The sequence below is a fragment of the Callorhinus ursinus genome, unplaced genomic scaffold (genome assembly GCF_003265705.2).
Source record: "Callorhinus ursinus isolate GAN/ISIS: 27379988/994484 unplaced genomic scaffold, GSC_fseal_2.0 scaffold47, whole genome shotgun sequence".
Classification (NCBI taxonomy): Eukaryota; Metazoa; Chordata; class Mammalia; order Carnivora; family Otariidae; genus Callorhinus; species Callorhinus ursinus.
Window position 1 is genome coordinate 211,798 of NW_027397109.1, and position 14,712 is coordinate 226,509.

At 37.4% G+C, this 14,712-nt stretch overlaps 1 protein-coding gene across 8 annotated transcripts in view; it reads left to right on the forward strand.

Annotated features, from left to right (window-relative positions):
* MCTP2 (multiple C2 and transmembrane domain containing 2) overlaps positions 1-14,712 on the forward strand; it is a 229,713-nt gene that overhangs the window by 187,546 nt on the left and 27,455 nt on the right. For 7 of the 8 annotated variants that reach the window (XM_025893062.2, XM_073882472.1, XM_025893065.2 and 4 more), the window contains 2 exons: positions 5,612-5,734; positions 8,650-8,691. In XM_025893062.2, coding sequence (XP_025748847.1) covers positions 5,612-5,734; positions 8,650-8,691 — 165 coding nt within the window. The remainder of the gene's footprint in view (positions 1-5,611; positions 5,735-8,649; positions 8,692-14,712) is intronic. The other variant, XM_073882473.1, reaches the window with a different exon arrangement.

The following is a 14,712-nucleotide window of genomic DNA, read 5'->3' on the forward strand; positions in this document are numbered from 1 at the left end:
CATGTGGAATCTAAGAAATAAAACAAATGAACATAGGGGGAAAAGAGGAAAACCATGAAACAAATTCTTAATTCTAGAGAACAAACTGATGGTTACCAGAAGGGAGGTGGGCAGGGGGTAGGTGTGGGGATGGGTTAAATAGGTGATGGGGATTAAGGAGGGCACTTCTTGTGATGAGAACCGGCTGTTGTATAGAAGCTTGGATCACTAAATTGTATATCTGAAACTAATAGTCTATGCTAACTAACTGGAATTTAAATAAAACTTGGAAGAAAAAAAAACCATAATTCACCTTGAAGTTGTCATCTGTTGATTGCCTCTTCCTTGAAAATGGATTACATTTTCCAGACTCTTTGTATGTCAACTGATTTTTAATTGTGTCTTAGGTATTAGTAATGTTATGCAGTGGAGACCCTAGATTCTCCTACATTCATTCAAATAAGGTTGATTTTATTTTTTAAGGAGACATTTAATTTCATTAAACTCAAAGTGTAAATTCTGCCACACCTCCTCTGGGTAGCAGCTCTGGTTCCAGTTAAGACTGCCTTGAGTCCGCCCCACATCTATGGCAGAGACTGCAACAGAGTTCACATACAGAATTTGGGGTTTTCCTTTGCTTGCTCTCTCCTTCCAGTGTACTTCTATACCATCTAGTGGCCCAGATTGTCCCCAGCTTCTTTGCCTGTTTCGTCCATTCAGAAAGATGGCAAATCTTTCTTTTGAGTTTTAACCAACTGGTACTACCATTGTGACTACAGCTGCTCTTGAGAGAGAAATGCATAAACATTGCAGTGACCCTATGTGGATCTGATTTCTTCTTTAAGCTTTGAACTCCCCTGCAAAGTTTAATAACCTTGGATCAGAATCTCAGGTCTATTTACCAACTATCGGAGTCTACCAATTATCACTGGTCTTTTTTTAAAACTTGTTTTCAAGGTATTAGTATTATTAATATTATTATTTTGCTGGAAGGTGTTTATTAGGAAATTCTTCATTACAGAGGTAGGAATTAGACATTTTGTTTAAATTTTTTTTTTTATGTAAGCTCCACAACCAGCATGGGGCTTGAACTCACAACTCTGAGATAAAGAGTCACATGCTCTACCCACTGAGCCAGCCAGGCGCCCCTTTAAAATATTTCTAAAGGGACTAGTGTCTCACTCTGAAAGTTATGAGTCCTTTAAATGGATATTTAAATGCTGCTCAATTTTTGTTATAAAACACTTTCTGGTATTAACTATGCTTGATAGGGGCAAATGTTATGGCAGAGAATGTGTTTATCTAACACAACAGACTTCTAATATTAATTGATGTACAAGTAATTCTGTTAAGCACATTTTATAAATAGCTTTATGATGAAGAAAATAAATTAAAAACATTCTATTTCCTAATTTTTCCCAATAGTTTCACATCAGCCTCTTTTCACTTGAAGTTATATTTAGCAATATAAAAAAATAAATTTTCACTTATCTGGTAGATAGACATTAAGGAATAGTAACCATTTAGAACACAGTCCTAAAAGAACTTTAAAAATGAGGAAAGACAAATAGGTAACAATTAGGAAAATATCTAGCTTTATCTAGTAGAGAAATGACTGTACTATTTTCTCTGCTTTTCTCTGTTCATATCAAAACAAAACAAGACATAAAAGTAAAAGAAACCTTTAAAAAGAAAGTATAGGAAAATATAAATTAGAAAACAGTAAATAAAGCCGATAAAGCACACCAGATTAATAGCCTGGAGGAAATCAACAACATAATAACATGCATTGATTCAAAAAGCATTTTAAAAATTCTGTACTTATAAAAAAAAAGGTGTAGAGATTTAGCACCAAAAGAACATGTAAGTAACACCTAGATTGGAAGGCAAAAAAAAAAGCATTGTCATGATTTGCAGTTTATATGATTTTCCACATCAGATCACCAGAAGGATAGATTTGAAATCTCCTACAGTTAATAAGAGGGGTCAGAAATAATGAAAACAACATACAAAAATCCATGCCCAGAAGTAACCAATTAAAGTATATAAATTTAAAATGCCCTCATTCATAATAGTATCAAAACTCTTGTTACACAGAAAAATAATAAAAAAATGTAAAATCAGTATGATGAAAGTAATAAAATATTTTGAGATATAGAAAGGCCCTGAATATATGGAGAAATAAATAATCTTTATGATTTGGAAAGCCAATATCAAGATGTCAGTTCTCTCTAAATTGATATATACATTCAAGGCTATCCCAGTGAAAATTTCACCAAGAATTTTATGGAACATTACAAATTGTTTCTAAAATACATGCAGAAGGGTAAAGAGCAAAGAACTATCCAAGATAATTTTGAAGGTGAAATAATACAGACTTGCTCACTCAGAGGTCGTCTGGTTATTATACTACAGTTAAAGATGTGGTCTTGGTAAGATAGAAATATGTATCAATGGACAGGATTAGAGTGCCCCATAAACAACAAACACACCCATGTGGGAATTTGGTATGTAGCAGAAGTGGTAATGGAAACAGTGAACAAAAACAGGGATTGGTACCACAATCTAGTTGCAAAAGTTGGCTATCTGTAGGGGAAAAGTACAAATTGGATGCTTGTTTCCAACTGTAAACCAAAAGAACACCTGAGACAAAAAATAAGGAACACACACATATATAGTTATCTTTTAGGAGAAAACATGATGAAATAACTTTTATCATCTCAGAGTAGAATGTGATTCCTTAAGTGGAACATTGAACTTTAAGAGAACAAACTCTAAGGTTGAAGATGAGTATGTTTGACTACATTAAAAAGTAAAACCATGGTTTCATCTTAAGTTTTCAATGATGAGAGTATAATGGATAAATTACTGAACATTCATTTGAATGCAGTACCATATATCAGTTAAAATGAATATACTTCTTTAACAAGATTTATTTATTTATTAGCATGAGTGGGGGAAGAGGGAGAGGGAGAAGCGGGCTCCCTGCTTAGCAGGGAGCTTAATGTGGGCCTTGATCCCAGGACCCCAGGATCATGATCTCAGCCAAAGGCAGATGCTTCACTGACTGAGCCGCCCAGGTGCCCCTAAAAATGAATATACTCGATTTATACCTACACCATCAACAGATCTATGGAACATATATTGAATAAAAAAATTACAGAATTATGGGAACATTTTGATGCTGTTTATGTTGTTTCTAAAATAAATCTTAGATGTCCTCAGATGCAAGGGTTCACATCCGTTTTCAGATATGGTGGCCTCTGGTAATGGGAGGAGTAGGTTGAGGGTAGTCGCTGAAAGGTTGACAGCGGGAACCAATTATCTGAAGTGTTTTATTTTTTAAAAAGACTAATACATAAATTGGAAAGAAAACTGACCACACATTGGCAAGTCTTAATGCATGCAGGTGCATGGGTATTTGTTAAATTAGTCTATGTTTATTTTTTTCATTCTTGGAATATATGACATGAAAATATTATCCTCAGTATAGAGAAAGAAAGAATGGAGTGTACCAAAATAATAGTACCAAAATAATCCTGATACCAGAACCTGAAAATAATATAAAAAGGAAACAATAGCACATGGGTGTCTATGCAAAACATTTTCACGTGTTAGCAAATAAAATACAAAGTACATTATAAGACCATTACAGCCCACTAAAGGGGACGTTTCTTCCAGAAATACAAATTCACTTCAATATTAGGGAATTATAAATACGATATACCATGTTGAGGTTCTAAAATGAGAAGGAAAAAACCCTCCCTATTTCAGAAAATAGTGAAAGAACAATTAGTTAATCATTCACCCTCTTCCATTCTTGATTTTAAAGAAATAATAAGAATTAAATAAATCCTAGGGCGCCTGGGTGGCTCAGTCGTTAAGCGTCTGCCTTTGACTCAGGTCATGATCCCAGGGTCCTGGGATCGAGACCCATGTCAGGCTCGCTGCGCAGCAGGAAGCCTGCTTCTCCCTCTCCCACCCCCCTGCTTGTGTTCCCTCTCTCGCTGTGTCTCTCTCTGTCAAAATAAATAAATAAAACCTAAAAAAAATAAATAAATCCTTGTTGATAAAAATATTTTTCAAATATTTTCATAAAGAGGATTCATAAATCTTTTTAAAATATTAAGAATAATAAAATGCTTATATGTAAACTTTCTAGTTTTCTTAAAAAGGTTTATTTGCATATTCTTAATACAAAATGATTTATATAGCTCAAACTAAAAGTCAACATCATGCTTAATTGTAAAACAATAGAAGCATTTTTGTAAAATTCAGGAGTTAGACAATATCCCTCTCAACATTTTTATTTAAAATTGTTTAGTTAGTAGTAATGAAAGTAAGTATACATATTAGAAATTAGGTTATAGATACTAGACGAGAGGAAACAGGAGCAGTTCTTTATTTGTAAATTGTATGACTATATTCTTAGAAACCCCCCAAAAGTGAAATGAAAGGCTATATGAAGTAGTAAGAAAATTCAGTAAAGGTACAAATTTAAAAAAATTAATATGTACAAATTATTAGATTTTATTTATCTGCTTGAAATATATAATGGGAGAAATGATTAAATTTAGAATAGCAAACAAAAAAGCAGGAAATACATATAATATCTACAAAAGTAAAACTTCAGCATGGTATAAAATGTTTTTAGTAATAAGTAAAACAATATTGCTTTGAGAAAGGGGGAGATTCAGTATTTAAGATGCAATAAGTTGCCTCTTCTAGGTTGATGTAAACAAGTGACTTTTTCAAGCACTTACAAGCACTAGCAGCCAATAACCACAGATCATCTTTTTTTCATCCTCTGGACCACCTGTGAATTGGAAAAGACAGTGAGGCTCAGGTTTTGAAATCATTTCCCCATGATTTCACTCTTGCCTCATGTAGTTATCATGGGTTGTTTTCTTATTTGTCCTAATTTGCTTATTCCTTGGAGGTAGGGCCATGTCTTATTTATGTCTCCCATGACCATTGTCACATAGATACTTGGATTCAAACCCAAGCTCTTGCTTGTCCTTCTGTAGGACAGGGTCACAAACCCAGAGGCTGACAGCAATTGGGCAGGTAAAGCAAGTACCTCGTCTTATGTAGGCCTTCCATCATTTCCCTGTGACCATCCAGCCTCAAAATTGGAAAATTTTAAGATTTTTAAAGAGACTTTGGCTATCTGACGTTTTTATCTGAACTATTTGGATTTTTAAACATTGGCAGCCAATTTGAAAAGTAATCACTCTCTACAGTTCCAGTAAACCTTACTTTTGGCAAAATTTGGTCTCTGGCCTGACTCTGAGACCTTGGATTTTTTCCATACTACTTTCCTAAATTCTGGTAAATCTCAGGGCACAAAAATGAATACAGTTGATGGGGTAATGGGATTTTCAGCTATGTGACTGGTCTACTCATTTCTGTATCTTCCTCATTCTACTGCCGATTCTAAAACTGTTAATCGTGTGTGTGTGTGTGTGTGTGTGTGTGTGTGTGTGTGTGTGTGTGTGAACCTGTCTGCAACTGTTCCTAAAAGCTGCTGTAGAGTGTCCTAGATTTAATTTCCTTAAGTCAATACGAAGGATTTTAAGATTACTCCCATACTGATTTTTCAAGCAACGATTTTGTCTTGTCTTCCACTCAGGTATTTTTAGTCACTGTCTGGAATTTTGAACTGTACATGATCCCCCTGGCATTGTTGCTACTCTTCATCTACAATTTCATCACACCCACAAAAGGGAAGGTTGGCAGCATCCAGGACAGCCAGGTGAGCTAAGATTCCAGTAATTGTGACATTTGACCAGAGGAAAAAAAATGTGTTAACAACAACCAACCACCACCAAATCATGACCCAAGTCCACTTGATTTGAGACTTGAGGAGAGCAACATTGCACATACATTTATGTGATAGTGGGGATCTTTTATTGGGTTATAACTCGGAGTCATCCATCTATGTTATGTTCTGAGCCTTGGCCTACATTCTTAGCATGAGGAGGGCCCTATGGTGCTTGGTCATCTTTATCATGGTGGCAGCATATTTCGGTGCCCATCTGGTTATCTGTAAGGTTCCTATGTATAACGTTCTCAACCACTGAAAAAAGCCTTTGGCATCTCCTTGAGCTCCTTCAGGGCATGGAAAGCATCTGGGAGGCTGCCTTAGGCCTCTCCACCCAGACATCCTGTGCAGTGTTCACTTCTCGCCTAAAGCCTTCAGAGGCTTGCCAGCTCCCAGGGAAATCAGAGAGTGGGTGGGCATGGACAGCTCAATTTTGGGGTGCCCAAGTCCTGAAAATCTCAAGCTTCCCGTGGTCTTGAAGGAAGCAAAAGCAAGACATCCCCTAGCATCTACTTATCATACTTACTGTCTGACTCAACTTCTCCTATTCCACTTAGCCCAGAGGATCTTTTCCTGGTCTGGGTGAACAAGAACTTGTATTTGTAGACTTGCTTTATGGCATTATCTTGGACCTCCAGATTCAAGAAACAAATTTTTAGAACAAAAATCTAAGATTCTGAGACTTGATACTAGAGGACCTTCACAGTGGGTTTCTCAAGACTCCAAAGCTAATGATCTTCACCCATTTTTCCATACAATGCTATTATTTTTTTTTTAAATCTCTGAAATAATGGATATTAAACGGATGTTCTGGTATCATTTGGGGGTAGAAGGGAAGTAGAGAAAATGAGTCTTTTGGCAGGGAGTAGAAACCTCAAGCAAATTCAAAATTTTATTCTGTTTGATATTTGATTGTTTAATGGAGTAGGCATGGACATATATCAATAATGAGGGACCTAACAATGCTAGAACCAACTAATAAGTAAATAACTTTAAAGTACAGGATTGTTTAAGGACTAAGTTACACACAGATAGGGATGAGGGAAATTCTCACAGAGAAACATGTTTAGTAAAAAATGCTGTCAACTCACATTTTTACAATTTTCAATCAGATTTTAGTTTTCCTGCTATATACATGGTATGTATGCATTTGTAGGCAGGTATATATACATGTATATGTGGGTACATAAGAATACTTAATAGCATGGAGGATGTTAGGAGAAGGAAGGGTAAAATGAAGCGGGGGGGAATTGGAGGGAGAGATGAACCATGAGAGACTGTGGGCTCTGAGAAACAAACTGAGGGTTCTAGAGGGGAGGGGGATGGGAGGTTGGGTTAGCCTGGTGATTGGTATTAAAGAGGGCACGTACTGCATGGAGCATTGGGTGTTATACTCAAACAACAAATCATGGATCACTACATCAAAAACTAATGATGTATTGCATGGTGACTAACATAACATAATAAAATTAAAAAAAATAAAAAGAGTACTTAAGTGAATGTGCTTATAAATGTTTGTGTGTATAAAATCTTTTTAATTTACAGTACACTTTCAAATTCATTACCTATTTTAATCTTGATAACACAACCATGAAGGAGGCAAGAATTACCATTTCTGTTTTATGCTTGAGGAAAGTAAGGCCCAGAGTAGCAAGGTGATTTTCCCAAGGTCACACGGCAGGATGTGCTTGAACAGTGTCCCAAGCTGGGCTTCTAACTCCTAATTACAATGTTCTTCCTCCCATAACGTGTTTTTATTATGTGTTTTTACCCATTTGCTTTCATGTATGCTGCCAACGGTGAATAGGTGAGTTCTCCAGCATCCGTGGAATGTCCCACACAGTGCTAGCTGCAGCTCATGGGAATTCTGGGAGGTAATGGAGTACCAGTCTTGGAGAAATTGCTTGGTAACTGCTCAGTGGTTTTATGGAGTGTAGCAGAGTACTCTCTGGATACTTCAGAGTTACTCTTTCTTTAAGAACATGATATTGACAATTCTGTTTACTACTGGAAAGATGGCATCTAAACAGCATGCCTGACCTTTGCAAGGTGGTTGAGCAGAGAGGTAAGCATTCAGGCTGTAAACAGACTCTGGTTTTCTAATATTCAGCATTCTGTCTGAGCTATGGACCTCCCCCCACCGGACCGTGTTGGCTTTTAATTATTGCAGTGATACAATTAAAAGTTACCTGGTAAAAAGTCACGATTTCTAAACCAATCTGAATAAGCCTATTCACAGCACCTGGTGGTGCTTTGGTCCCCAAACTAAAGCCAGGTGCCTGTTGGTGGCTATCAGAACCTGAGTTGGCTTCTCTTACCTGCCTCCAACCCCCTCCCCGAATCCCAGGGAAAACAATAATAATGTACAGAAACCTGTAACTTATTCTTGAGATTGATTATATTCAGACTAATGCATTTCCTACTGTCTAATGTTTCAGTAATGGCCCCAAAGGAAAAGAGCAGTCATTATAACAATGAGCCTAGCACAAACTGAGTATGGTGTTCTCAGCCTTAACATAGCAGTTGGCTCATTTGTCAGAATAAGAACAAACTGTTTACAGAAAGTAAAGCCTGGCAATGCATTTTTAAAGCTGGATGCCTTCAAAGGGCACTCGCCTAATAGCTTTATTTATAGTGAAGTTTTATGTAGATTATGCATATTTCTTATACTCTTGCCACAGTGTCCCTGAACTTTAAAAGCATTATTTTTTAAGAAGTTATAATGTGTTTAAAAACCACTAGTGCTTCAATTATGTAGAAAAAATGTAAAAAGTGTATATGGGTTTAATTTGCATTTAGTAATTTCAGGGGATGGTATATTAACAAATGGTGGCTTTCCCTTTCAGGAGAGCACCGACTTAGAGGAGGGGGAGGATGAAGATGACAAGGTGAGTGTGCTCAGGGAAGCTCATGAAAGGGGGTGTTAATATTGTGAGCAGATAGCGCTTTTCTGGTTGAGTCAAACCGTTTTTGTTTTGTTTTGTTTTGTTTTGTTTTTAGTACTATGGAGTGTCCGGCATAGTAATGTTTGTGTAATTTATAAAGGATATCACTTTTTAAACATCTTAATCAGTGAGGATAAAAGGGGGTAAAATATAAGGAATTACTGAAATATTGTAAAAAGCGTACCTAGAGGAGGCCTGTCATTTGATGTGAGGGAAGATCGCAAGAGCCTGCCCCTTGGTGTATAAAAGGTAGATAAAAGGTAGTCTAGGAAGTCAAAAGTAAATCAAGTAAAATTGCTGTTCCTTTGCGCTCTGTGGGGTGGTCACCCACTTCAGAGCCTGTCAGTTTCCCAGCTGTTGCTGGCAATGTTTTCAGCTATATGTCTGTGTACATCTGTCCTTTTTCTTCTCCTGGGAGAATCTCTCAAATCTGCTGCTTTTGTTGTCATTACACTTTCAGACAAACCTTCTGGAATAAAATGAAAAAAAAAATGGAAATGCCAAATGAGATGCCACCAGCTTAATGGACTTCCAGCCTCCTAGAACCTGTGGGTGTATGGGGTTTGTGCTGGTTGTGTCTAGGAGGCTTGCAGGAGGGGAAACAGGCGAAAGGGGGGCTCTTAAGAGTTAAGTATCCAATATAAAATGTCCAGAAAATAGCAATGTATTAAAAAGAAATACTGGCTCCATGACACACACAGCCCTAAAATTAATTGGGTGAGCCAGATGGTTTTGCCCGTTTGAAGCAAATTGGGTGGATTACAAAGTAAATCTATTTGTTGTGCTAAAATGATCATTAATAGCAAAATAATAAAATAAAGCATAATATTTTTTTAAAAATGGAATTGACTCTTTGCAGAATAAGGTCACACAGATGCAGCTTCCTTCTTGATGAATCGATGTGTGTTGCTTCTGAGTGATGTAACTCCTTGAGCATGAAAAATAGTCATAGCCAAGCTAACCTGCATGATGATGGGATGTTTTACCAAAAGAAGCATAAGTACTGATCAAGTTATTTTAAACTTTTACCAGGCAGAATTCTAAATTTTTGTACCAAGGCTTGGAAGTGAGGAAGATTTTCTTCTGTTTGGCTATGTCTGTTAAAATGAGCCCTCCGTAGAAGAGGGCGTCATCTGCCCTTTAGAGATCGTTATGACCATGTGTTTTTGGCCCATCTGATAAAGGAGAGCATCCAACAAGAAGGAAATTAATGAAAAGGTGGTGTGACCAGGCAAACAAGAAATTCAGGCCATGGAGTCTAGACCAGTGATTGTCACAAGCCAACCTTCTACAGAGGTGCCTCAAGGGTTGTCTGGGGGTCTGGGGGTCTGGAAGTAGAGCCAGTTGGGCTTCAAGCCTTCCTGGGCAAGGATGACTGAGTTGGAGCCATAACATCCCCATGGAAGAGCTTTGGAGCTCTTGTGTTTATCCAAGCATTGCCCTCCCCATGCCAGGCATGCCAAACCTGCTACACACAGAGCATGGGCATCAGGACATTCCTCGTTACCCTCAGGGCAATTCCATCCTTGAGATACTTTGGTTGTAGTATTTTCATAGGGCCTTTAACAGCCACAGCATGGCCATGTTTGCTTCCTCAATTTTATAGGTCTATGAAATCATCCATTCATCCAGAGGAATAAATCTAAAATGAAATTTTGACTTCTATTTATACCTCTTTCTGCTTAATGCAACCCTTCTGTTAGGGAGACTGGTGAACTTTGTAGTCCTTATTCATATCTTTTCAATCTCACATCTCTGAGAGATTTGTAAAGTATAGAGGGATTTTCAACTTTAAGACTTCTGGAGCCCACATCATCCCAATATATATTACAGTCCGTCATTCCTTCTCCATGTAGAGCAGACTCCACGACTGAGATGTGCTCTTCATAGACCTGCACACACAGCCACTGGGCCACCGCCCTCCATCTTGTGCTATACCGAAGGGCTTACATACAGAATCGTCCTGGCTTCTGGTGCATGTTAGACATGACAGACTATGCCTCTGGGAACTGTAACACACCCAGTGAGCGATGGGCTGTTTACAAATTATAAACACACAGCCGTTTCCTTCCAAACCAGAAGAAGAGAGGAAACTCCTTTCTATCCAAACTATCCATCTTGAAAGTGACATTCCTTAATTGCCAGCACCCCTTCCCACCAAATACCATCACAGGAGACTGTGAAAGTTGAAAGCACATCAGGGGCCCTACTGGCATGGCTTCCTCGGAAGATAGACGCATTCCGTATATTCTGCAAGTTTCTGATGCTCAGACCTGGATGTGGTCTGGGGTCTGTCATACTTTTATTGTCTGGAAGGAGGATTGTTGTAAAATGATATCACTGTAGCCTCTTGCTCGTTTTCATTGTCAGAAGTCCATGGTGGTGACCGGTATGAGAAGCCAAATTAGATTGCACAATTGTGTGCCTGTGTGTGTGTATGTGCGTCCGGACTTCCAGTTAAAACATAGAACCTTCAGGTAACTACTTTTTTGGCTTTTAGGAAACTAACTGTACAAACTAAACTTTGAAGAGAGGAAATCTTTCTTATTCCTGATGGCCCATGCAAGAAATTGCTTGTTACAAGTGTAGTTTGCTGGGGACCCCTGAACAAACAGATAATGGCTAAGTTCAGCCAACAGCAATCAGATGACATTTCCTATTTGTATTAGATTCCAAATGTGGAATTCTTCTATGTGGACCTTATTTGTACGGATGGATTACAATGAAAATTGCATTAATTTTCTGCACAGTAAAGGTCAGTAATTGAAGCATGAACCAAGAAACTATTGTGTAAAATGCTGTATCCCATACTTAGGAAAGGTCATGCAAAGCAATAGTATCTTGTTTTCATTGTGGAAGGTATAAATACTTGCATTAGAGTTTCTTTCTTTTTCCAGCCCAACAAATGCTTACATAGAATATTTTAGCATTTACTATTAACATCAGCAAGAAGAAATCATAAGGGCATGTAATAAAAAAGAAATCCTGTCTTGCTATATCATAAGGAAACTGCACTATAATGCCTGCATTGTGAGTTGGTGTGTCTTTAACTCGGCTGTCAGAAATAGGACTTGAATGATCTGTTCTAGGATGATCAATGAGTGCACAATTGTCTTAGGGTGTTTAGGGAGGCGAAATTGCCCTTCTGTGTCAATTGTGGGTGAAAAAACAGATATGGATGTTTTTCTTAAGAAAATAAACATCTAATACATTTTTGTGGATCAGTTGTGGAACATTTTACAATGAAAGGATACAAATGAATAATGTATCTCTATGCTCTCTTCACAAATCAGGATATCATCATTAAAATTTAAGTACATTTTAAACCATCAATTTCAGTGTTCAACATGGTTTCCGTTCTCCAGACTGGTTAGTCCACTCATTCCAAGCAGAACCTTCTTAGGGAGAGAAGCACGTGGCCTATGTATTTAGAGGGAGTTCTTGCTGTAATATAATCTCCATCGTCCTTTGGATGAGTGGGCTAGGCCCACGATGCCTCATTCCCTGTGTTTTCTTACTCCAGAGAGAGAAGATGATCTGTAGTGTCCCAACCAGGGGAGACCATCATCCTTGGAGAAAGTTTCTTCTTACAATCTCATTGTGAGAGTAGTTTTGCTTATGATTCCTTTGCTCCTTAACAATGTCCCAAACACAGCAAATTAGTTTCATTAGTGATTTTTTAACCTATTGACAGAGCAGTGGTACTTTAAAATGATAAAATGTGGTATTTTTAAGAAAATACAAAGTCAGACAATATCTTTGGAAGGTTAGCAATAGTTGAATACACACACACACACACTTTCAGGGCATATTGTAGAGGACGTATTTAAGGAAAACTTTCAGGGGGGTGCCTGGGTGGCTCAGTTGGTTAAGCATCTACCTTTGGCTCAGGTCATGATCTCAGGGTCCTGGGATCGAGTCTCGCATTGGGCTCCCTCCTGGCAGGCTATCTCTCTCTGTCTCTCAAATAAGTACATAAAATCTTAAAAAAAAAAAAAAAAAAAAAGAAAGGATAACTTTCAGGGAAATAAAGTAAATGGTTTGCTCTGATTTAACTCCTTTTAATTCAATTTAATGTGATTTTTTAGTGATGAAGTTTTAATTGCTACCATTTCTACCAAACGGTAGTCTTACTTTCAAGACTTTAATATTAAAATGGATTCCAGCCAATTCTTAATTATCAGTTTATGCATGTTTTGAATGGGAAGGGATTGGCTTCCCTATTTCCTGCAGTCTTTTCTCTGACACATTGACTTGCTCCGACTTTTAAAACTCAAGCCCCCGTTCTTAAAAAATGTGTTGGCTTCATTACCTTTTGATGTCATCCAGAAATGTTACTAATCTGACCTTTTGGACCGTTATTCATCCTGCTAGTATCAGGCTCAATAATATTCCTAGTACTTGTGTATTTTCTTTGTGATTTCTATTGTAAGGGTTATACTTGGTGTGTTATTCCCAAATGTTGTGAAATATGATATACCAGAGTATAAATCAGATGGATTATCTATCCTTCTATTAGTTTATGTGCACTAACAATACAGTCAGAGGCTCTGGTTTTATAGACTATACTGTGTCTAGATATTTAATTTCTCATTGCCTAAAATGTTTACATCATGCTAATATAGAATACATTGGGCATTGTATCTCCATTATCCACAAGTCATTGTTTTTCTGAGGATAGTAGCTGTTCCTCTTGTCTTTCTTAATGGAACCCCCCTCTGTTCCCTGGTGGTTTGCCCTAAATCCTGATTATCCAGTGAGTTTACAAGGTAATTGATAGGTGAAGACCCCTCTCTTTTCCTCAAGGGAAAAGTAATAATTTAAAGTAAGTAAGAAAGGACACAAAAGTAATAATGTAAAACATTATTATTTTGAATATTAGCTAAGTAATTATATTTATAAAAATGTTAATATTAATAGAGGGTTTATAATTTGCATACTGTTTTTATGTAGTTTAGCTCATCCAGTACTCAAACCATTAAATTTGATATTATTTCCCCCATCTACAAATTAAGAGAAATTAACTAGTTAGGTTAGTAGCAAAACTCAAATCCAGTTCTTCTGACCTAAATCAGATCTATTTTGGACCATGCCACACTGTCATGAAGGAAACATGTCATTAATTTATCCGTTCATTTTTCTGCATTATTATATATTTATGAAGTGTTTTCTCCCTCTCTGAGCCTCTATAGGTACAAAGATTAAAATTATAAACATGGTCCTCTAAGTAAATAATTGGAGTATAGAATAGTTGCTACTTTCGTTAAAGTTTGTACACTAGGTTGGGCAGTGAAGAGGAAGTGTGTGTGTGTGAATCAGGAACACTGAAGGAGGTGATGTTGGAGCTGAGTCTTAGGGTAGTAAGAATTACTTGTTGATCGATCACATTAATGTTCTATATTCCGCCCTTCTCACTCCCCTACCTCAAAGAAGACTAAAGGACACACACAGTAAAGTCAGCAACTACAGCTCATTGTGTGTCTACCCTACAGTAGTTATAGAAAACCACTAGCCCTGTTTGCCTTGGCGGGGGGGGGGGGGGTATCATGCATCTGTCAGTTGGCTCAGAGAAACCAATCTTCCTGAGGTGTGAATGCCAAATAATTATCGTAGACTATTTCCAGTTTTTCATTTGTGTTTTATCAATATCTTCTTCTTCATGTTGTTCGTTCTTTTACATTTTTCAGCCCTTCCCTGTAATACCAGATGAGATTCTTATTGCAAGCCAAGAAAACATGTTGGTAAATACCAGTCGGTGTGGAAGTGCTTTCTGTAATGAACAGAGCAGTTTAAAAACCACTTAGAAATGATATTGATTTAAAATCCGGTCTGTTTTATATTCATTTCCCTAAGCAAAAGTATACTTGAGAAAGAAGTGCTCTCCTGAAAAACTACAGAATTTTACCTCCATTGAAAGAGCATACGCCATGGAGTTGGCCCCGGGCGGGGGGGGGGGGGCACACG